The 21,801-nt window shown below is 43.3% G+C and overlaps 1 protein-coding gene across 3 annotated transcripts in view; it reads left to right on the plus strand.

Annotated features, from left to right (window-relative positions):
- Positions 1-21,801, plus strand: part of LOC306931686 (protocadherin-15-like) — a gene marked incomplete at its 3' end in the record, with an annotated part of 360,480 nt that overhangs the window by 203,321 nt on the left and 135,358 nt on the right. For all 3 annotated transcript variants that reach the window (XM_079513231.1, XM_079513232.1, XM_079513233.1), the window contains 3 exons: positions 943-1,077; positions 8,623-8,772; positions 18,535-18,728. In XM_079513231.1, coding sequence (XP_079369357.1) covers positions 943-1,077; positions 8,623-8,772; positions 18,535-18,728 — 479 coding nt within the window. The remainder of the gene's footprint in view (positions 1-942; positions 1,078-8,622; positions 8,773-18,534; positions 18,729-21,801) is intronic.

Here is a 21,801-nt window from a genome sequence, read left to right on the forward strand (position 1 = left end):
AGAATAGATATGAGGTTTTCTACCTGGGTATTAGGGAGGTGCGTGTGCGTGTGCGCGCGTGTGTGTGTGTGTGTGTGTGTGTGTGTGTGTGTGTGTGTGTGTGTGTGTGCGTGCGCGTGCACACACTACCCCTCCACATAGAGTAAGTGGTGACCAGTCAAATCCAAATCGTTTTTCAACCTGTGCTGCTGACAGTGTTGGGTTAGCCCACCTGAAATCTTGCACTTTAATCTTGCGTTTAAACGGGTGAAATCCAACATTCATCACAGTCGACAACACCACAACATTTACTAGCACATTAGTCCCGTTTGTGATGTTTGAAAAGGCTCTCATTCCCCAAATAAGACACAACAACCAAAGCACTAAATGATCCATCCCTCTATGCTCCGATAATTTGTCTTTGGAGAGGATGAACAAATCAGAGTGAAGATTGAGCACAGATAACATAATCAATAAGACAAAACAAAGCCAGTGTTTTTAACTAAATAGCTTAAAGGCAGCGGTTCGCAACCTTTTTTCTGGATCAGGGCCTGGCCAATGTCGAGAGTGTTCACTATTATTTTAATGATCAATCAATCGTTTTTTTACGTTTTAAACTTTAAGTTCCTATTCATCGATATCACAATGATAACACATTTCTTCAAGGTTATTAAAGAAAAGTTACCATGACATTTGTGTTCCTTTTCAAATGCCTTTCAAGTGGGCCTTGATCCAGAAATGGATGGGAACTGCTCATATCGGAGGAACAAGTCACTGGCTCAATTCTCAGTTCCCTTTCTGCTGCATACTCTTTAAGTGCCTTTAAGTGCTTTCCCCCTCTCTCTGCCGCATCAGATGTGCTATTTCGTCGTTTTAGTTTTTCTCAGGATAATGACCAATGTCTCCATGCTAACACGCTCTTTTTATCCCCCCCCCCTCCCCGAATATATGTTGTGCCTGAAGACGAAAGACCCCTTGTTAACCATTACTCTGGCCGACTTCACCACCATCTTTGAAATAACCCCGACCGGGATCACCCGCCACCTGACGCTTAAGAAACCGGTGGACCGAGAGACGCAGATGACCTACACCTTCACGGTACGTTTATATACAGTACCCTAAAACCCCAACGCCCTGACTATACTTTTACTTCTACTCCACTACATCTCAGAGGTAAATATTGTACTTTTACTCCACTACAATTATTTGAAAACATTAGTTACTTTGATTTAGTATTACAAAACCAACACAATATTTTGGCAGGCCTTGATGGCGGCGTATTGCCTGATTTTAAATAAAAAAATAAAATAAAATAGCTGATCACTTCACTGATACAAGTGAAGTGTTATGATCTTGTAGATCTACTATTTTCAGAGTGCAACACCCGATCGCAAAAAACCCTACATAAACTGGATATCTTCTCCCTAACATTTTAGTCACGCCACTGAGCAACTTCCACTGAAATGAATAGCGGGGGGGTACTGCATGTGTTCTTCTGGATCGGACTAGTGAAGAAACACGGGGAAGGTTGCCGTATATATTAGATTAGTCGATGGGTGGCTCTTCCAAGACAGATTTTGCACTCTCATTAGAAGGCGGGTGTACGTGCCATCCAACCGTTTCTCTAGTTTCTTTGAAAGTGTCCATGTCTCGGAGCCATAGAGTAGAATCGGCTCAACGGTCGTCCTTAATACTTTTACTTTTAACATCTTACTAAGCTGGGATGACCGGATCTTATGCAGTCATTGCAGGCTGACCAGGCCATACCCTTCCTAGTTTGAAAGATATGAACCCAAATACTTGTAGTCATCAACCTGTTTCAGAGGAGTGTTGTTAAGTGTTTTTATAATGTGGTTATTGTTGGATTTGCATATATTTACGACCCGAGGCTACTTGCTCATGAGACATTCATTCATTGCTGCTGTAAAATACATCTTTCTGTATATTTAATATTGAAACCTGAGTTGAGGTATTTTCTGAATAATCTGCGAGTCTACATTTCTGCAGTTCCAATAGAATATAGGTCTGGAAATCCAAATGATATTTAGATTTATGAGTTTTTATGAGTGCATTTCCACATTTCCTCTCTCTCTCTCTCACTCACTCACTCACTCACTCACTCAAGTCGGATATTGGTTCTAAATATCGGTTTCGATATAATTCCATAGACTAGGCTGGCAAACGATTTACGTCATAAGTACTCTAAACAAACATTAAAGGCCTATTCATATACTCCAGTTTTAGGTGATAAGATAAGGTGATCACAGAAAACTACAACATGGCGTCACACAGCGCTGAGGTGGTAATCGCGTTTCACCGCTCACCCAAACACATATCTCTGTTTTTAGTGGTCACCTTATCTTAACTATGAATAACCCTTAAAAATCCCATAGACTTGGCTGCCATGCAGTATGACGTAATCTTCAAAAGCCATGCACTGGAGGGGCTAGCACCCCTCGAAAAGTTACCTAATGCTGCTTTAAGTCTACATGCATGAATTAACTGTATTCAGAACACTCCCACTGTACGTTGTAAGAACTGAACCACGGAGACGTGCAAACTCACTGAACTGCATCAGAGAACACTCTCAACGGCACGCGCTCCACTTTCACTCGTTAAGTACTACTGCACTGTACAAGCAGTATAGGGTGTCCATCAACCACTGAACGGTGCATCCGATTTTCTTCCTTTTATAAAGGAATCTTTACAATCCCTGCATTCTGTGTTTTTTCAAAAAGGGGGTAATTTACTTTCTGCTGTTATGCGTACGGCAAGAAGCCTGGTTTACTGGAGTGAGAAGCTTGTCTCTATGGGCTCTGCTCAAAGGGACGGCTGCATGCGTCTTAAGAAAATAGCTTCTTTCTCCCAAGAGGTATTCTCTCCCTGCGTTTAAAGAGCATCGCCAGGCATCACTTAAGCCTACAATAGCCTGTGTGTGAATGCTTCCCCGGGGGGGACAACATACAGACACTGGTGTTCTCTGCAACACAGATCAATTGTTCGGCTAGTTGGATGTCTTCTATTGCGTTGGTTCTTCTCACAGTTTTTCCATGCCAAGTATCCCCAAAGAACCACTACTGTTTGTTCTGGGTTTACTATGCACATGGCCTCTGTTTTGTGAATATTACATTTTGGCTGGGTGTGTCCATAATGTGTGTGCAATGTAGAAGGAAGGAAGTCTGCATACCGGTTTGAAAAACGGTGTGCAGACTTCCTCCTTCTTTTCAGCTATCTCTTGTGTTCGAGCACCTGTTGAATTGACTGGGATGTGCGTGTATACCTCCTGACCACTATAAGGTACACACACAAACATACGATTTGTGTGTGTGCGGAGGCATATATAATACACATGATTTGCACAGGTGTGTGTGTGTGTGTGTGTGTGTGTGTGTGTGTGTGTGTGTGTGTGTGTGTGTGTGTGTGTGTGTGTGTGTGTGTGTGTGTGTGTGTGTGTGTGTGTGTGTGTGTGTGTGTGTGTGTGTGTGTGTGTGTGTGTGTGTGTGGCTGTCAGTGAGAACGCATCAAAATGGCACACATCTGGCACACTGCCCTCATCCCACACGTCGTCTGGCCCATCCCCCTCCAGGCTGAGATGATTTGTCACATTCATGTCAGCTGGCGTGTGTGAATGATTACCATGCAGTGTGACTCTCACCTCTGTGGTTGAGACGTGTCTGGAGCGACTGCTATTGGCATACATCAAGGACAGGACAGTAACCCCCCCCCCCCCCCCCCCCCCTTCCTCTTGACTGACCCGCTATGTTGTGACCTGTCATAGCGGCCATTTCCTTGGCCTCGTGGGAATGTGCGTGAAAAGTCTCACGGCGGTCAGTTTACTGCGTTCATGATTGACAGAGACTACATGGATAATGTGTACCACATGACATGAGTACGAGGTTTGGACAAAGTCTGTATAGCAGTAATATCAGAAAACATGTTTAGCAGAAATTGGCCTCATGGTGGCACAATGACAGGTAGGAAAGGTGGGGTTCTTTCGTTGCCTGCCTGGAGTGTGCATGCAAAGTTTCACACCAATCGCGATCAGTCAATCGGCGTCTGATGGTTTAGCTGTTTTTTATGGACGGAAAGATATGAAATGAAATGAAATGAAATGAAATGAAATCTATATTTACCCAGGGTATCTGGGCTAAGCTCAATAACTTGTTTCCAGCCAGGCCCTGCTCATAGAACACATTTCATCGTAGTGGTTCAATGCCTTGTTCAAGGGCACTTCAGCGGTGGTAATTTTAACGTGTCGGACGGCTGATTCGAACTAGGAACTTTCCGGTATCAAGACCGCGCCGCTATCCGTTCGGCCACCGCTGCCATATCCCTTTGGCTGATCTGGCCTGGTGGGGTGTGATAGACAAGACATCTTGCACTGTTTGTATAGTTACTGACTGTATGTTTTCTTGCTGCGTAGCTGCCTGTAACCATGGCAAATTACGTGCAGTGGTAGAGTTCGTGAAACGTTGTGAAAAGCATGAAATGAACGACTGTTCCACTGAGTCTTGTTTATGCCATCCAATAATTTCATTTACAGCACGTTGATTTATATTTCATCATGTCAACACATACCTATAGCAATGTGTTGCATTGCATAAACCTTGTATGTCCAAAACCTTTCAGGAAATGGGGTGGAAAATAATCTTTGTTCCAATGGATCCAATGTAGTTATTATTTAGTCACAAGCTCTTGTTCATTTGATTGATTGAATAATGTGTCAGTCAGTTAATGTTAACAGCACGTGGTATAGTCAGACATTAAGGCTAAAAGTATGGCACAAAAAAGTCCTGGAGACTTCTTTCCATTGTGGTCCTATGTATTCAATTCGCCAACATAGCATAGCGATTAACAGAATAATGTGCGTGCGTGCGTGCGTGCGTGCGTGCGTGCGTGCGTGCGTGCGTGCGTGCGTGCGTGCGTGCGTGCGTGCGTGCGCGTGCGTGTGACTACACACACCTGGATTGTGGTGAGCTTTTCTTTTTTTTTTCCTCGCTCGGCGGTGCCTCTCGTGGCTCAAATTCGCTCGACATGGCTTGCCTCCGTTGCGGGCAAAAACTATACTTTATTGGCCAATAAAATCGTCTTCTGCTGTTGTAGGCGAGAGGCATTTTGTCACTGTAACTGAGATTTCCTGTACTTGCAGGAAACTGTCAGTGAAATGTATAAGGGTCCTTGTTTGGAGAGACCTTATAGTTTGGGATAGTTTAAGGATCTGTATTTTGCCTTAGGCGCTAGGGGGAGGGCGCTGTGAACTAGTCAGTAGCTTGAGTTCAGTGTTTTAGCTACTGTAGGTACCTTCTTCTTATATGATTCCAAATACTTACTCGCAGTTTGAGATACTTTGTATGAAATACTTACCTGTAATATTATTCTTCAATGCTTCTATGCGCCATACTTTATAGGGTGACGTGACGTGCATGGCCTAACGTCACACTGTCGACCGTTTCCGTGACAACAGTCACATAAGCGGGGTGTTGTTATAGCACAAGCGGTATAGGCTTTGGTCTGGCCCTATTTACGTCAGGGCCACCACTTATGCCTTAGCCTGGGATGCGTGCCATTTTCTGGTTCCTGATCCGGTCGGGAGTGGATGGTAACTTACGTCATGTTGTAGTCACTGGTATGTAGTCATCAGCCAGGAAACCACAAAGTGGCGTATGAATCCGACACATTTTCTTCAAGTACACCAGTGTGTATCCCACTGGTGAAAACAGGGCCCGTCGCCTCTATACCAGCCTGCTCGCCTCTCATTGAAAATTAATTACTATTAGGCATGTCAGTCGCTTCGCTGTGTGTGTGTGTGTGTGTGTGTGTGTGTGTGTGTGTGTGTGTGTGTGTGTGTGTGTGTGTGTGTGCGTGTGCGCGCGCGCGCGGGCGCGCGCACAATCTCCAATCCAACACGCTTTGAATTTTAGGAGAAAGGCTCAGCTGGATTTTTGTTTTTCTTTCTTTCTTTTGTTTTGTTTCTATATCCTTGCTGTACAGCTGTTTGGTGTTTCTGAATTCCCTTTCTGTTCATTTGAACCTTCTCTTCCAAAATCGGTCTCAATTGTAGCTGAATTGGCACGCTGCCCTTGAGACAAAGCACTTTCACTTTGCTATGTTTAAAACAAATATTGTCTCTGTCGCGTGGAAACCTATGTCCAAAACTGTTACTTTCGAGAATTCAAATTAAAAATTAGTAAAAGTAGCAGATCTACAAGCTCAAAACATGTCGCTTTGTGCCATGTTTCAAGCTTGTGGATCTGCTACTTTTGATGCTTTTGTGTGACGCTGTAGTATGATCAAGTAGGGCATTAATTTACAAAACAAACAAAACGTTAGAATATGGAGATGGGAGGTTTCTGTCCAAAAGCAACAATATGCAAAATAAATAAATAATTATTGTTAAAGATTTCTTTATTTTTGAATTTCTGCTTTATTGATTGTGACGGTAGAGAGAGATAGAAGAGACAGGAAAGGCCAAGAAACAGAATGTGGATGACCCTTCAAATCAATATAACAATTATTTAAATGTCTCGATTCCAAATACTGAACAATTATTTTATTTGTTTTTAAATTTTTACAAAATGCAAATCTACAATCTCACCTCGAGTTGCCGTGGGCTTGTACATAAGCTATTTTCTCTTTTTCTGTACGGCACCATTGTATAACCAAGTATGATGGTTAATCAGAGTAATTGATTTAGTTGATTATATATATAAAAATGCTTCTTCAATAGTAAAATATTTTTCATACATTGTTAATGGATCTGTAATTTATTTTGACAGATCCTACCAGGGCCACTGCATGATATATTTCTTGAGTCTCATCTCTTTTGTCGCTTTCTCTGCCCTCAATTCTTCTTTTTTTTAAATATTTTTTTATCCCACAATTTTGTAACCCATTTTTCCACCCCTGTGTCAATTATCTAATGTGATGCTGGGCTCTACCCAAGAGGAGAATTAGCAAGAGAGGCCAACTTTGCTTTACTTCCTGTATCTGCGTGAGGTGGGCGGTAACATTATTAGGAGAAAGGAAGAATGTTGGAGTCTATTCATTTCCAATGGGAGAGTGAACGTGAACACAGCTTCTGAACCATTCCTTAACTCCATGGTCACTGAACTAAATACTGGACCAAATCATCACAAGGCACACAATATTTACAAGATATTCATAGTAAAATGGCTTCTTTTAGCGAGACAAATTAGGAGAAAATCGACTTTGTTAATGACATTTCTTTATCCCAGCAACAAACTCGCGAGATTTGAGATGAGTCCGGAAGCCTCTCTCTGTCCATCTGCAATTTCACAGACAACACATAGGGGGCTCTGACCCCATATTTAAGATGATATGTGAATATTATAATGTGAAATGAATGGACATATTTAAAACGATTAGAAATGATCCTTATGTGCCCAAATTAGAGCTGGCATACTTGGTCTGCATATTGAGACAGGCAGATATGTAGGCACGGTTGAGGAGGATAGATTATGTAGTCTGTGTGATCTAAAGGACATTTTTATTGTCCATTCTACAACTCTATTAGGGAGAGACTTTTTAATGAGATAGATCCAAATCATGAATTTATATGGTTGGAGGACTTCGAGAAACTAAAACGTCTATTTCAAAAGTACACCTTGTCAGTTGTTTTCAATGTACTTTGTTAAGTGACTTGTCAGTGTTGTTGTCTTCTTCTTCTATCGGGTTTCATGGCGGTCGGCAAACCTAAATGGTGCATTACCGCCACCTACTAGACTGAGTGTGGAAACACTGTTGTTGTCAGGGGGGGAGGGTGGAGGTCGGGGAGAAGCAAACCACGCCTACTATATTTAGGAGACCATTTGTAGGCTTTGTGTACCATTTCGCCTCTAGTGGCTCCAATGAAGTTGGCCCATCTTCATACATAAACCATCTTTGGCTCTACACACCCTCCACCAACCTAGTCCCCATATATGGGGGACATGGGGAGAGCAACAGACTTGAACTCATGCTTCCTTCATGCCTGAGTGTCCAAGTTGCTCCTTTACACCTGACAGGGGGGGAGTTTCCCTGGTTGGACGTAGCGCATGGAAGGAACACGTTATTCCAACCAGTTCCTTTCCCCCCCATCAGGCGCTCCAGCTGGCCAGGGGGAGGCAGTTTAGAGACCAGGATTACTGCATGTTTTTTGTGAGGGTACCTACCCTATATTAGGGGACACGGGGAGAACATGCAAACTCCACACAGAATTTTCCCCCCGATTCTTGTTGCCTCTTTCTTGGGGTCCAGTTTTCCTCAATCGAGTCGTTACCGGAAGGGGAGGCGGGGATCAAAATTCAAAAGAAATGAAGGCACGCGTCACTCGTGGCACGCAACCTGAGGACGCACAGACGCCGTGATTATTTATTCTGAGAAAATATCGGTGTAGGTTTATCGTATTGCCTGTAACGATCTAATGCTATGGTGCCTATTGCTGGTTACCTGGCAGACTTAACTTATAGTTTCAAATTTACATTATGTTATTTACACAGCATGTTATTTAGACAGATTCTAGTTTAATTGTTTTCCTGGTATCCTAGTTTTCTAGAAGGCACTACACTGTTTTTGTCGCTATGGATAAGAGCGCTTAAATTGTAATTGTAAATTGTAATAATTTTTGTTTCCTGCGCCCCGAAGATGATGGCGTTCGACGGCATGCAGAGGAGCCGTGACGTGACGGTCAACATCCTGGTGATCGACGCCAACGACAACACGCCCCTGTTCCCCGAGGTGTCCTACGCCATCGAGGTGTTCACCGACATGCAGCCGGGAGAGACGGTGCTACAGGTAACCTATCACAGGGCTTCTCACAAGGGGACGTTGCCGTGACACAGGTCCAGGGGCGCCTCGGAATACTTTGATAATATTTGAGATTAATCAGTGTCACTTCAGTTTAACCTATACTTAGTTAAGTGGACCAGAGTTAAACTGTACTTGCTGCGTTCTTTTTCAGCCTACAGTACTCTTCACCAAAATAAATCTTTACTCAAGGTGTCACATTGTGACGCGCTGTGAGATCGGCTATTTTTGGTGAATGTTCCCCCCAGAATAGGAATTCTGAAATGGTTAAATGCCAAGTTTTCCTAATATATACCTGTATATGGAGATCATCTGTCAGTCTTTGTCCCTGTTATGCCCATATATGGATATTGCTGATGTCATCAGTATGTCCATATGGGCATGCCGCCTTTTGTGGCCATACATGGAACTGACTTGTGCTTGTGGTACAAACGCACACACAAGAGCACACACTGCTCAAATCAAATTAGCTCAAAGAATGGAATCCAACGCTTTGTTGACAATGGGAGCCAGTGGGAGAGTGTGTTCAGAGTGGTGAGTAACAGCATGGTGGATGTCCGGGGTAATTAACAGTTTACCCAATAGAGCAGCTGTCTGCACCAGTGATGGAAAGTAACAAAATACATTTACTTAAGTACTGTACTAAAGTTAGGTACTTAGGTACTTAGGTACTTAGGTACTTATTACTTATTTCCAATACTTTTACTTCTACTCCACTACATCTCAGAGGCAAATTTTGTACTTTTACTCCACTACATGTATTTGAAAACCGTAGTTACTAGTTACTTTGATTATTATTACAAAACACTTCAGGCCTATATGCATTCCGGCCATTTGAAAATAGCCAATCTACAAGCTCACAATGTGTCGCGGTGCGAAGCATTGTGAGCTTGTAGATCGGCTATTTTCAAAAGATTTTTAGACATTTGAAAACTTGAAATGAGACATTCTGCATAAAGAGTGCTTTCTACTTGTGGTACTTTTAAGTACATTTTGACACCAATACTTGTACTGGTACTTTTAATACTACTTTGAATCAAGTACATTTTGAATTCTGGACTTTTACTTAACAGAGTAGTTCTACAGTATATTGCCGTATTGATACTTTTACTCAAGTGGATAATGTGAGTACTATTTCCACCACTGGTCTGCACTAATGCACTGTGCTGTTGGGTCAGCAAACAGCAGCGCTGCTGACCATCAGTCCATGCTCCTGTTGAAACACCTTCAAGCTAGACATCGTCTACTCTCTGTCGGCTGGAAACCTCACGTTATGTCAGAAACTGTAACGTTTCAGGATTCAAATTCAAAAGTAGCAGATCTACAAGCTCGAAACATGGCCTGGGTAATAAGCCCTTAAGGCCTAAACATCTTTAAAATACTCTACAAGATGAGCTTGTAGATCGGCTATTTTCAGCATGCAACCAGGTGTAAAATCTGCCATTACGACAACATCAAGGCCCACTAAAATACATCTTAGTTGACTAAAATAATCTGGTATTTAGTCGACTAAAACTAGACCAAAACATTTCATTATATTTCATTATATTTAAAACTAAATCAAAATTTGCTGCCAAAATCAACACTGCTGCAAAGTGTTATTAGTGTTGATCTTCATCATTTGCTCACGTCTGGTATTTGGTAAACAGCATGAACTTATTGAGTTGAGACTGCAGCACAGCCTCTCACAGAGAAAAAAAAAGTCAGCCACTGAAAGGTCAAGTTTAATCTCTCATCAAAATTCTGCCATCTTTCTTCCCTACCTGAAATGAGGGCCAGTCGAGGTCGTGGAGCGGCCAATACAGTATGACCGCTTAACCGATTTCTTTAAGCCTTTTATACGAGCCCGAGGGCTCCCCGGGGGAATAACTTACTTGATGCTCCCAACGACAGGGGCATCAAACAGAGATCCTTGGACTCGACTGCATTAAAGTTCCAACTAGTAGAGGACCTGGCTAAGATATGTATGCACTTCATTTAGGAGAGAATATCTCAACTGTTCTTGGCTAATATGACTCCCGCGAACAACTTGGGAACTAGGAAAAATTCTCTATCCGGGGCGAAATACCCGATAATGACCATGCCCTTTTTTAAATGACCACTACTTCGAACATGACTGTATCTTCTAAACCGTTGGAGCTACAGATTTTCTGAGGTGCTCAACATGTTGAAAATACTCATGTTTGTTGAATCCATGCCCAAGCCAGCAACCCTCCAGGTCATCATAGTGGCCAAATCCAATATGGCCGCCAGTCCGCCACCTGAAAAAGGTTTTATCTAGAACTTTTGAACCAGATGAGCTATGAATGCAAACTTGGTGTCTAAATCATGTTTTTTGACAATTAGAAACATTTTGGAATGATCATCTTTATGACTGGGTGTGGCTGAACCTTTTGCATATTTCAAAGATGGCGACTATCTGACAATTTGTTTTACTTACTTTAACGTTGTCCTTTTTGTGTGATCAGGACAAAAAAAGGTCTTCTCCGTGAGGAATCTAAAGGACGGAGTGTGTGTGTGTGTGTGTGTGTGTGTGTGTGTGTGTGTGTGTGTGTGTGTGTGTGTGTGTGTGTGTGTGTGTGTGTGTGTGTGTGTGTGTGTGTGTGTGTGTGTGTGTGTGTGTGTGTGTGTGTGTGTGTGTGTGTGTGTGTGTGTGTGTGTGTGTGTGTGTGTGTGTGTGTGTGTGTGTGTGTGTGTGTGTGTGTGTGTGTGTGTGTGTGTGTGTGTGTGTGCGTGCGTGCGTGCGTGCGTGCGTGCGTGCGTGCGTGCGTGCGTGCGTGCGTGCGTGCGTGCGTGCGTGCGTGCGTGCGTGCGTGCGTGCGTGCGTGCGTGCGTGCGTGCGTGCGTGCGTGCGTGCGTGCGTGCGTGCGTGCGTGCGTGCGTGCGTGCGTGCGTGCGTGCGTGCGTGCGTGCGTGCGTGCGTGCGTGCTCGCACGTGTTTCCAATTTAAACTAGTCAGAAAGACTATGCTAGCAGCAGAGCTGGAGGTAGCAGAGACTAAAATGTTGAGGTTCTCTCTGGGAGTAACAAGGATGGATAGGATCATGAATGAGTACATCAGAGGGACAGCACATGTCAGATGTTTTGGAGATAAAGCCAGAGAGGCCAGACTGAGATGGTTTGGACACATACAGATGAGGGATAGTAAGCATATCGGTAGGAGGCCTAGAGGAGAAGATTTATGGATGTAGTGAAAGAGCCCTTTCAATGAAGCCCTTTGAATTGAATTGAAATATTTAATTTTTTTTTTTCCTTTTCTTCCCCCTAAGCATCTGGCTTATAAGAGCACAAGCTCTTATGATGTGCTTCATTATAATCAATAATGGAGAGAAAAGGTGGTTGCACACTATCCCTATTTGAACGATTCTTGCTATATTTTGCAATTATCTGCTGCACTATATGCCCAGTACGTCAAGTGGCCAGTCCTGAATTTACTTTTACTCTTGAATACTTAAGTACATTTAATAGCACATACTTTATCACTCTTACGTAACTAACATTTTGACTGAGCTACTTGTACTTGTAGTGGAGTAAATCTGAACAGGTCGTATTTGTACTCAAGTGCTGGGGTCGAGTACTCTGTCCACCTCTGGTAAAATAGAGGTCCAGCCACACCCAGTCATACAGATAAGCATTCCAAAATGTTTCTAATTGTCAAAAAACATAGCTCATCTGGTTCAATAGTTGTAGACAAAACCTTTTTCAGGTGGCGGCCATATTGGATTTGGCCACAATGATGACCTGGAGGGTTGCTGGCTCGGGCACGGATTCAACAAACATTTTGAGCACCTCAGAAAATCTGTAGCTCCAACAGTTTAGAAAATAGAGCCATGTTTGAACTAGCGGTCATTTTAAAAAGGGCGTGGTCATTTTTCTGTATTTCGCCCCGGATAGAGAATATTTCACAGTTCCCAAGTCGTTCGCGGGGGTCATATTAGCCAAGAACAGTTGAGATATTCTCTCCTAAATGAAGTGCATACATATATTAGCCAGGTCCTAGACTTAAACACAGTGGTGGAAAGACTTAACTTGAAGGGTAAACGGTACATTTAGTGTCTTTATCCAAAGCGCTTTACAACGTGCATTACGTTCATCTATCCACAGCACACACCTGTGGTCAGTGGTGTAGTGGTGACTGAAACACGTTCACTCCATGATTTCCCTCACTAGACCAATGTCTCTCAACCAGTGGTCCGGGGACCACCACAACATTGTGACCTTGTAGATCTGCTATTCTTTAACATGCAACCAAGTGTATCAAGGCACTGCCAATGCCAAAATAACCTTTTAAAGACTAATTCAAGACGGCACCCGGGAGCAGTATGGGTTGGCGCCCCAGCCTGTGTCTTCCGTGAGGAAGAAGCCCAACAAACCCACGGTGAGGCCTTTAGGAGGGCCATTCAAGCCTCAAGCGGAGCCTGCGGCCCCACCAAGGGCAAGGTGGAGCCTGCGGAACTGTTGCGGCTCGAGAATCCACCATTCCTGAATAAAGTGCCTGGTGCTGGGAGTCTGGTGCAACGCACAGGGCCTGACCTGGTGAGAGCAGGAGTGGACCTGGTGAGACGTAGGAGGGGCCCGGACAGGAGTCAACCCACAGAGCCTAGTCCTTCCACGCGCCAGAATGGTACCTCCCAGTCCCGGCAGAGTAGTTCAGGAGGAACGGATTGTGTGGCCCTGGTTTTTCCCTAATGGGACTGATCGAGGGTAGCTACTGGGACGTAAGTCGGGACTTGATCACCCCGGCTGGGTCACCTGAGTGAGGGGTATGATGTTGGGAGACCCGAAACCCCGATGACCTTGGGATACATCACTGAGGATACGTCCCAGGTGCATCCATGTCTGTATGTATTTTGTTTAGTTATTCTATTTATAGTGACTCATAGGAACAGACTACGTGACAACCAGGAATAGTCTGGTGACCACCGGAGTGACGGGTGGCAGCCGGAAATTAGACGGCACCCGGGAGCAGTATGGGTTGGCGCCCCAGCCTGTGTCTTCCGTGAGGAAGAAGCCCAACAAACCCACGGTGAGGCCTTTAGGAGGGCCATTCAAGCCTCAAGCGGAGCCTGCGGCACCACCAAGGGCAAGGTGGAGCCTGCGGAACTGTTGCGGCTCGAGAATCCACCATTCCTGAATAAAGTGCCTGGTGCTGGGAGTCTGGTGCAACGCACAGGGCCTGACCTGGTGAGAGCAGGAGTGGACCTGGTGAGACGTAGGAGGGGCCCGGACAGGAGTCAACCCACAGAGCCTAGTCCTTCCACGCGCCAGAATGGTACCTCCCAGTCCCGGCAGAGTAGTTCAGGAGGAACGGATTGTGTGGCCCTGGTTTTTCCCTAACCGAGGGTAGCTACTGGGACGTAAGTCGGGACTTGATCACCCCGGCTGGGTCACCTGAGTGAGGGGTATGATGTTGGGAGACCCGAAACCCCGATGACCTTGGGATACATCACTGAGGATACGTCCCAGGTGCATCCATGTCTGTATGTATTTTGTTTAGTTTAAACTGCAAATTTAGTCGACTAAAATCTTATGGTAGGCCTATTAAATTAAACTAGACTAAAACTGCAACTTTTCAGATGACTAAAATATGGCTAAACAAAACACTAAATGGAACTTTATTCAAAAGACTAAATTGAAATCAAAATTTGCTGTCAAAACCAACACTGGTGTACAGTACTGAAGTACTTCACCGCAGATAAGGAGCTACGGTTATGAGGTCCCGACGTTTTACAAACGGCACGATGTTGGGAGGTAATTTGCCGGAAGGAAAATCACTGGCAGCCTAATTAATTTGACAAACGCAGCATGACACGGGTGTGTGCATTACTATCACAGTTTTCCAGCAACACGTATATCTAATGGAGATCTGATAGTCTGCTCTGCCATAATGGATGTACTTCCTCGTTAGGATGACATCAATGGTGGAGAGGCGTGAATATCTAGAGCTGTCCAGCAGTGTTGATTAATTTGTCGACTAAAACTTTGACGACCATTATAATGTCATCAATGCCTGCCAAAAAAACCCCATTGCAGACAAAATAAATTATAGATTAAGTCGACTAAAATCTCATCATATTAGTCATCAAAAATATATATATATGACTAAAACTAAATGATGCGTAGCCTGCGGAGTTAGTTCAGGCAGACATACTCGAGGGGGTTCATGCCATGCTCAAAGGCGCATACTATAGAGCGTCGCAGTCCCGCCTCCTACCCTGACCCAGGAAATGAAACCCAATGCATTATTCTCATAGACATTTCGTAAAGTATTTATTTAAAGACGGTTACGCCGCGGACAAAGCCAACTCGAGTCGTGACAACTCATGACAACACAAACAATATTTTGGACCAAACAAATAATTAGAAAGAAGAAAAAAACGGCAGGTTACAACACTTTCTTTGTTGTTTTTCTTCTTTGTAATTATTTGTTTGGTCCAAAATATTGTTTGTGTTGTCATGAGTTGTCACGACTCGAGTTGGCTTTGTCCGCGGCGTAACCGTCTTTAAATAAATACTTTACGAAATGTCTATGAGAATAATGCATTGGGTTTCATTTCCTGGGTCAGGGTAGGAGGCGGGACTGCGACGCTCTATACTCAAGGGGTTAACATGCTGCATTACTATGTGGGTGTATAAGTGTGTGCAAGTCCCACACGTCATTCGCTGATGTGGCAGTCAGCTGACCAATTGGGCGGGCTACTTAAGCTCACCAGACTGCATGCTCTTCCTGCCTTCCTCTGCGTGGTTCCTGGTTGTTATGTGATGTTTGCTCCCACCACCGCCCCAGCACCACCAGTGGGCTCTGTTATTTATGCTCCCCGGGGGGTTATATTGTATATCTATCTCCCTGCTCTTAATGTTTAATGATGGTGTTTAATCGCGCCGAGCAGGGAGAAAATGCAGCAGAGCCGAACGGCAAGTCTAATATCGTATGCACACTTGTATTCTCATTCTATAATAAATATTGGTTAAATCTATTCGTGAGTTGTCTGACTGAAATTAAATTATATTCAAAACAAAAGATACATTTGCAGTCACACTGATTTGCAGAACTGTTACTTTTCAGGAAATCGAAAAAATAGAGCCTGCATTCACACGCTCTTGTTATTGTTAGTTTTTCATTGGTTCAATATTCATAAAATCCGACAGACACCTTTCCCTCACACATTTGTATGTGTTGTTGTCACTGCTGTGTGTGTGTGTGAGCCAGGATCCTACTGGCTCACCTGCCAGAGACGAGCCCCCATGCACCGTGAGGACCCCCTACTCCTCCTCCCGCCCAACACTCCCTGCTGACAGGTGCCAACACTCCCTGCAGCCCGTATAGATGCTCAAACAAAGATCTGCTATTTTCAATACTACGATAAAGTAGGGCATTCATTTTCAGAAAGAAAAAAAGTAGGAAAATAATGAGAGATACAAGGTTTCTTCCCGACAGCATGTTGTCAATTGGTTTGAATTGAAACCCTTGTTTTTTTTCTATAAAGGTCACTCACTTGATCTGCCTTTTTCACACAATTTTTGCTAAGGACCTGTATAGACCTCCTTTCTAATCGAAGCGCAGGAGGTCTTGAATGTGTATTAGAGTTCTCATCGGGCCTGAACATTAAGGCCCGGCCCTACACTACCCTAACTGGGTCGGCCCGAGGCTCGGCCCGACCCTAAAAATTACCATAATGTTAGGCCCGAAAACCCGAAAAGGAAAAAAGGAACGGACTAATCGCCGAAATAAAGGATTTATGTAACTCACGTTAATTGGCTGATAATGTTCCATTTCCAACATTCTAATGGTTTCCAGCGATTTCCAGGGGTGAGTAAACATGTTTGAATCAAGTAGCAGTGCCAGCGATCCTCTGATGTGACGCAGTTAATACTGTCCCCGTTAACAAAGTGCTTTTTCATCATTCACCGTTGGCTAATGTTGTGCAACAGTCCCGAACAGAGCTATACAATATTATGACAACTGTCAACTTGGCTATAATCTACTAGGCCTATATAGTTTACATTAATCATTGCCTCTCAAACCCACATACCACGTGTAATGTGTGTTGCCTAACCAAAAGAACAGACATACAAACAATCAACATGCCGCTCGATTGCGTGTCGACAGCTTGCAGATCTGTTCTTTTGGGCACACAATGAGGCGTGCTGCGCTACGATGGGAAAATGAAATTGCTGTACAGCGCTACGATTTGGAAACCAAATAGCTGTAGCCTACAGTGGACTGTAACATTGCTTGGTCATCATGTAACTATATTACGTGTATGCAGTGGACATTAACATTAGCGCTTTCATAGTTATATGGAGCATTTACCGTGGTGACGTTGATTAGGTAATTTAGGTTATTCACCCAGCTGGGTTCAACGAGACAGCAGTGTCTCGTTAAGCCCTGATGTTTCCAAAACGAGCTATTGCGGATGAATCGATGGTCGTATAGAACATTTAAGCATATGGCAAGTTAACTTAAGTTAACAGAGATGTATGCGTAGGGCGAGAGGTATTGTGAAAGACCCCTCTCATCCAAACCACAGACTCCTTTCCCTTCTCCCTTCTGGGAGGCGCTACAGAACTATTGGCTCCCGTACTAGTAGGCTCAGGAACAGCTTCTTTCCAGTTGCTGTCTCCCTGCTGAACTCCGTTCGATTCTGTCACTTCTCTGGTGCGCTGCTGCTGCCTCCTCCTCCACCATGCAGTCCGGTCACATAGTATAGTAGCCTAAACTGTAAAAGTTAATCGCCAACATTCACCAGCTCAGCCCTCTTCATAAATACATTACACAAACAACATAATTGTTATTTTTATTATAATAAAATTTAAAAAAATAAATACAAATAAAATAATAATAATAAAAAAGAAAATCACGGAAAATCACAGAGCCCGAGGCTCGGCCCGGCCCGACTAATTATCGTGCATTTTTGGCCCGACCCTAGCCGAAAATGTCGGGACGCGTCTTTATGACTTTTTTTATTGATATAAAAAATATTTTTATTTGCCTCTCCTTCTGCACTGTACTCCTTGTGTTTTGCGCATGCGTGCTGCCGTTCACTTCCTTGTTTACGGCTCCAAAATAATGGCTCGTAACTCCTGTGACCAGCGTGAGGTAAGAACAGAATATTATGCCTCCCGGTTTTGGGGGGGAACGAATGAAAGATGCTGGCGGCATCGGTTGTGTTAAGAAAGGACAAAGGTGCTCTTGTACAATAGCTGCTGGAAAAGGTCAGACACTTTGTTGTACACACAGTAGGCAGCATGTTTACCATTAGCTAAATGCCAGCCGTTTGTTCTTTGGTTATGCAAGAGTGGCACTTTCATAAGTTAATAGCAGGGCACTAAATATAGATTGTAGTGGGTTTTATTTTTCCGTCCTATCATTATTAGTACAGGAGGGCGCCTTGACTGACGGAGCCCGTGTGTGGCCGCTCCCAAACGGCAAACCGGGAAACATTAAACGCTTGACTGGTTCACCAAGCATGAAAAGGATAGCTGCTCACCTTGCCTTAGGACAGTGTGTCGACCCCCAGGGGGGTCTCCACATGATTTGGGAGGGCTCCCCAGCTGACAGTGAAGTGACAATTTAAAAAATAGGCTCTATGCACATACGCCATTTCTGGGCCTCTTCCGACTTCCTTCACAGGTGTTACCGATGATACTAATTAAGGCTCTGCTACTCCATTTAGTGTACAGTGGTTTTCAAACATTTTAATGGCAATGACCTCCATCTCTCGCTCTCTCTTTCCCTCCCTCTCCCAGTTGGCAGCGACGGACTCTGATGAGGGACTGAACGGCCTGGTGACCTATACCATCGTGACCGGTGCCCAGGGAGACTTTGTGATCAATAACTTCACCGGGCGTATCACCATAGCCCTGGGGGTCAACCTCCAGGTGGGGAAGTCCTACGCCCTCACCGTCAAGGCCTCGGATAATGCGCCGGAAATCCAGAGAAGGTAGAATTCACTCTGCCCTGCTTATCTCTCCTAATCCTCTACTATTTTTTTTTCCATATTTTTCTTTCTTTATTTCTTTATTTATTTCCTTCAGATCTCTTCATCGTTTGCTGAGGATTAACTCTCTGAAGTAATATGACATTTCAAACGCGATTATGAACCCAGATTAAGAATGTTTTTTGATTGAATACTTTATTAGCCAAAAATGTAAACAGCACGTGGTACAGTCAGAAGGCTAAAAGGATAACACAAAAACAACTCCTGCAGACTTGTTTCCATTTTGGTCCTATGTAATGAATTCATCAACATAGCATTCAAAATCAACATAATAATGCACAAAAGAGATGGGAAAATTACACCTCCCCTTCATGTGGTCTCCTGATAGATGTTTTTAGGCCAATTTTGAAAGAAACCAGTGATGCATCATTTAATGGATCTCTAGTGTTGTGCCAGTGGGTCAAAATCAACACTAGGTCTGATGCTTAGTTTTTGGTGTCCTGGGCTATATGACCAGGTTTCAAAGCAGCACAAAACCACACGTTTTGAGCATCGATGTGGTTGGAGGTGCGTTATTTTGTACAACCTTTCATATGTAATCATGTCTGCTTCAACCTTGTTTCCATCAGACTGTGTAACTAATCTCTCATGGGTAATCAGCGCTACTTGTTTTACATCATCTATCTTTTGTTTCAGTTGAATACCCATACATTCAGACTGGCTCAATCGTTCATTCATCAATGGCTAGGTTTGCACTTGTTTGGCTGAATAATGGAAAGAGGGGGAAAAAGCAATAAAACAAAAGGCTGACAGGCTCTGAGATAATTTGTTGTGAGTCAAACAGCAGATGGCCTCTTGTTTCGCAGGACGTGGCAGCTGCCTTTGTCTCGTTTCTTTTAATCTCTTCCCATTATTTGTTTCACTAAACATTCGTTTTAATCATCGCAGTAGGAGTTGTTTGATGTGTTGTCTGCCTTGTCTTGTTAAACTCAACAACTTTAGTTTTTGTTTTTTTTCTGTAAAAGCAGCACCCTCCAGACAGTGTATTGTGATATACTCTTGCACTTTTACACCAGAAACAAGGTTTTCAATTAATCTAACATGGTTAAAATGGAGTTTGCAGTTAAAATGAGTTAGTACAGTATCTAATTTCTAAATACTGAATCAAGCAACTTAAAATATATGTCTGGGGTGCTCACAAAACTCTGAGTAGACAGCCTGGGCCGGCCGTGCGGTCCAGGTACCTAGCGGTCCAGGTACCTAGGCTGGTAATCCAGCCTGACAGCGTGTCGCAGGTTCGAGTCCCGATTCCGACGACGTGTCTTCCCCCATCTCTCTCCCCCTTTCCTGTCAAACTACTGTAATCTATCAATAAGGGCAAAAAGCCTCCCCCCAAAAAAACAAAACAAAACAAAAAATAAATTGAGTATTAAAATGACCCCACACATGTTTGAAAGTGTAATGTCCCTTTGAGTAAAAACTTACAAAAAAGTACTGCTTTTTCATTTATTTATTTTTTTGTGTTGAGTCACAGTGGAATAGGTATTACTGGAGAGACAGTTCTCCATGGCTAGATTTCACTGTGCAAATACATCCCCGACCCCAGGCCTGACAAACAGAAGGGCCAAGGCACACTTCACAAAGCTATGGATCACAACACAGAGGGCCCAGCTTGGAAAACACAGAACGTCAGCAAATAAGAGTATCAAACAGGTTGCATGTCGGCCGTTTGATGCCAGTGTTGCCATGTCTGCAGGTGTCGCAGGTTCGAGTCCTGATTCCGACGACGTGTCTTCCCCCATCTCTCTCCCCCTTTCCTGTCAAACTACTGTAATCTATCAATAAGGGCAAAAAGCCCCCCCCCCAAAAAAAACCCAAAACAAAACAAAAAAGAAATTGAGTATTAAAATGACCCCACACAAGTGTAATGTCCCTTTGAGTAAAAACTTACAAAAAAGTACTGCTTTTTCATTTATTTATTTTTTTGTGTTGAGTCACAGTGGAATAGGTATTACTTACTGGAGAGACGGTTCTCCATGGCTGGGTTTCACTGTGCAAATACATCCCCGACCCCAGGCCTGACAAACAGAAGGGCCAAGGCACACTTCACAAAGCTATGGATCACAACACAGAGGGCCCAGCTTGGAAAGGAAAACACAGAACGTCAGCAAATAAGAGTATCAAACAGGTTGCATGTCGGCCGTTTGATGCCAGTGTTGCCATGTCTGCTTATTATAAGCGACTTTGGGACTTGTTTGTTCTGTAAAGTTGCTTGTAAATACTATATTAGTTGTGGGTTGCGTTTTTGTTGGGTTTGTTTCTAAAGTGTAGGTGCTGATTTGGGCTTGCTCTCTTTTTTTTTTTTTAAACAAATTTTATTCAAAGAGTATGACATCATATTATGCAAGTTTCACAGAAAGAAAATAGAACTCTTTGTTTTTATATTTTCTCCCACAACTCCTTTCCCAATCCTCCCCACCCACCCACCATCTTTCCCCACGAGGCCAGACATACAAACAACATAAATTATATACAGGTATAAAACCAATAAGTTGAGTACATAACTAAGATACACACAACATATATACAGGTATAAAACCAATAGGTTGAGTACATAACTAAGATACAAAGAAAAGGATCACATGGTTAAGTTCACAGAAATAATTAATAAACAACTTAAAAGGGGGTGAAATAAGAGACATACAATTAATTTAAAAAAAAAGAAACAGTAAATAAATAAATAAATAATTCAAATACTTATATATAGAGATAAAGCTTGTAAGAGCTTAATTGGCTCATTTCTTGACCCTCATGTGTAATGATTTCCAATATATTAGGCTATATATCTTGCACCAAGTAGAGATCTGCACCACCAGAGCACACCAACACCACGTGTCTTCAGTCAGGTGAAAGTGATTCCAAACTGCCTACATACGATATTAAAGGTTGCCAATGGTTATAAAATTTATCAGAGGACCCTCGAATTGTGAATTTGATTTTTTCAAGTTTTGGGCTTGCTCTCTTAATGAATGAATGATGGCTGGGAATGTGTCAAGTAAAGGAGCACAGCTGACGC

This window comes from Electrona antarctica (genome assembly GCF_951216825.1).
Source record: "Electrona antarctica genome assembly, chromosome: 10".
In the NCBI taxonomy this organism is placed as follows: domain Eukaryota; kingdom Metazoa; phylum Chordata; class Actinopteri; order Myctophiformes; family Myctophidae; genus Electrona; species Electrona antarctica.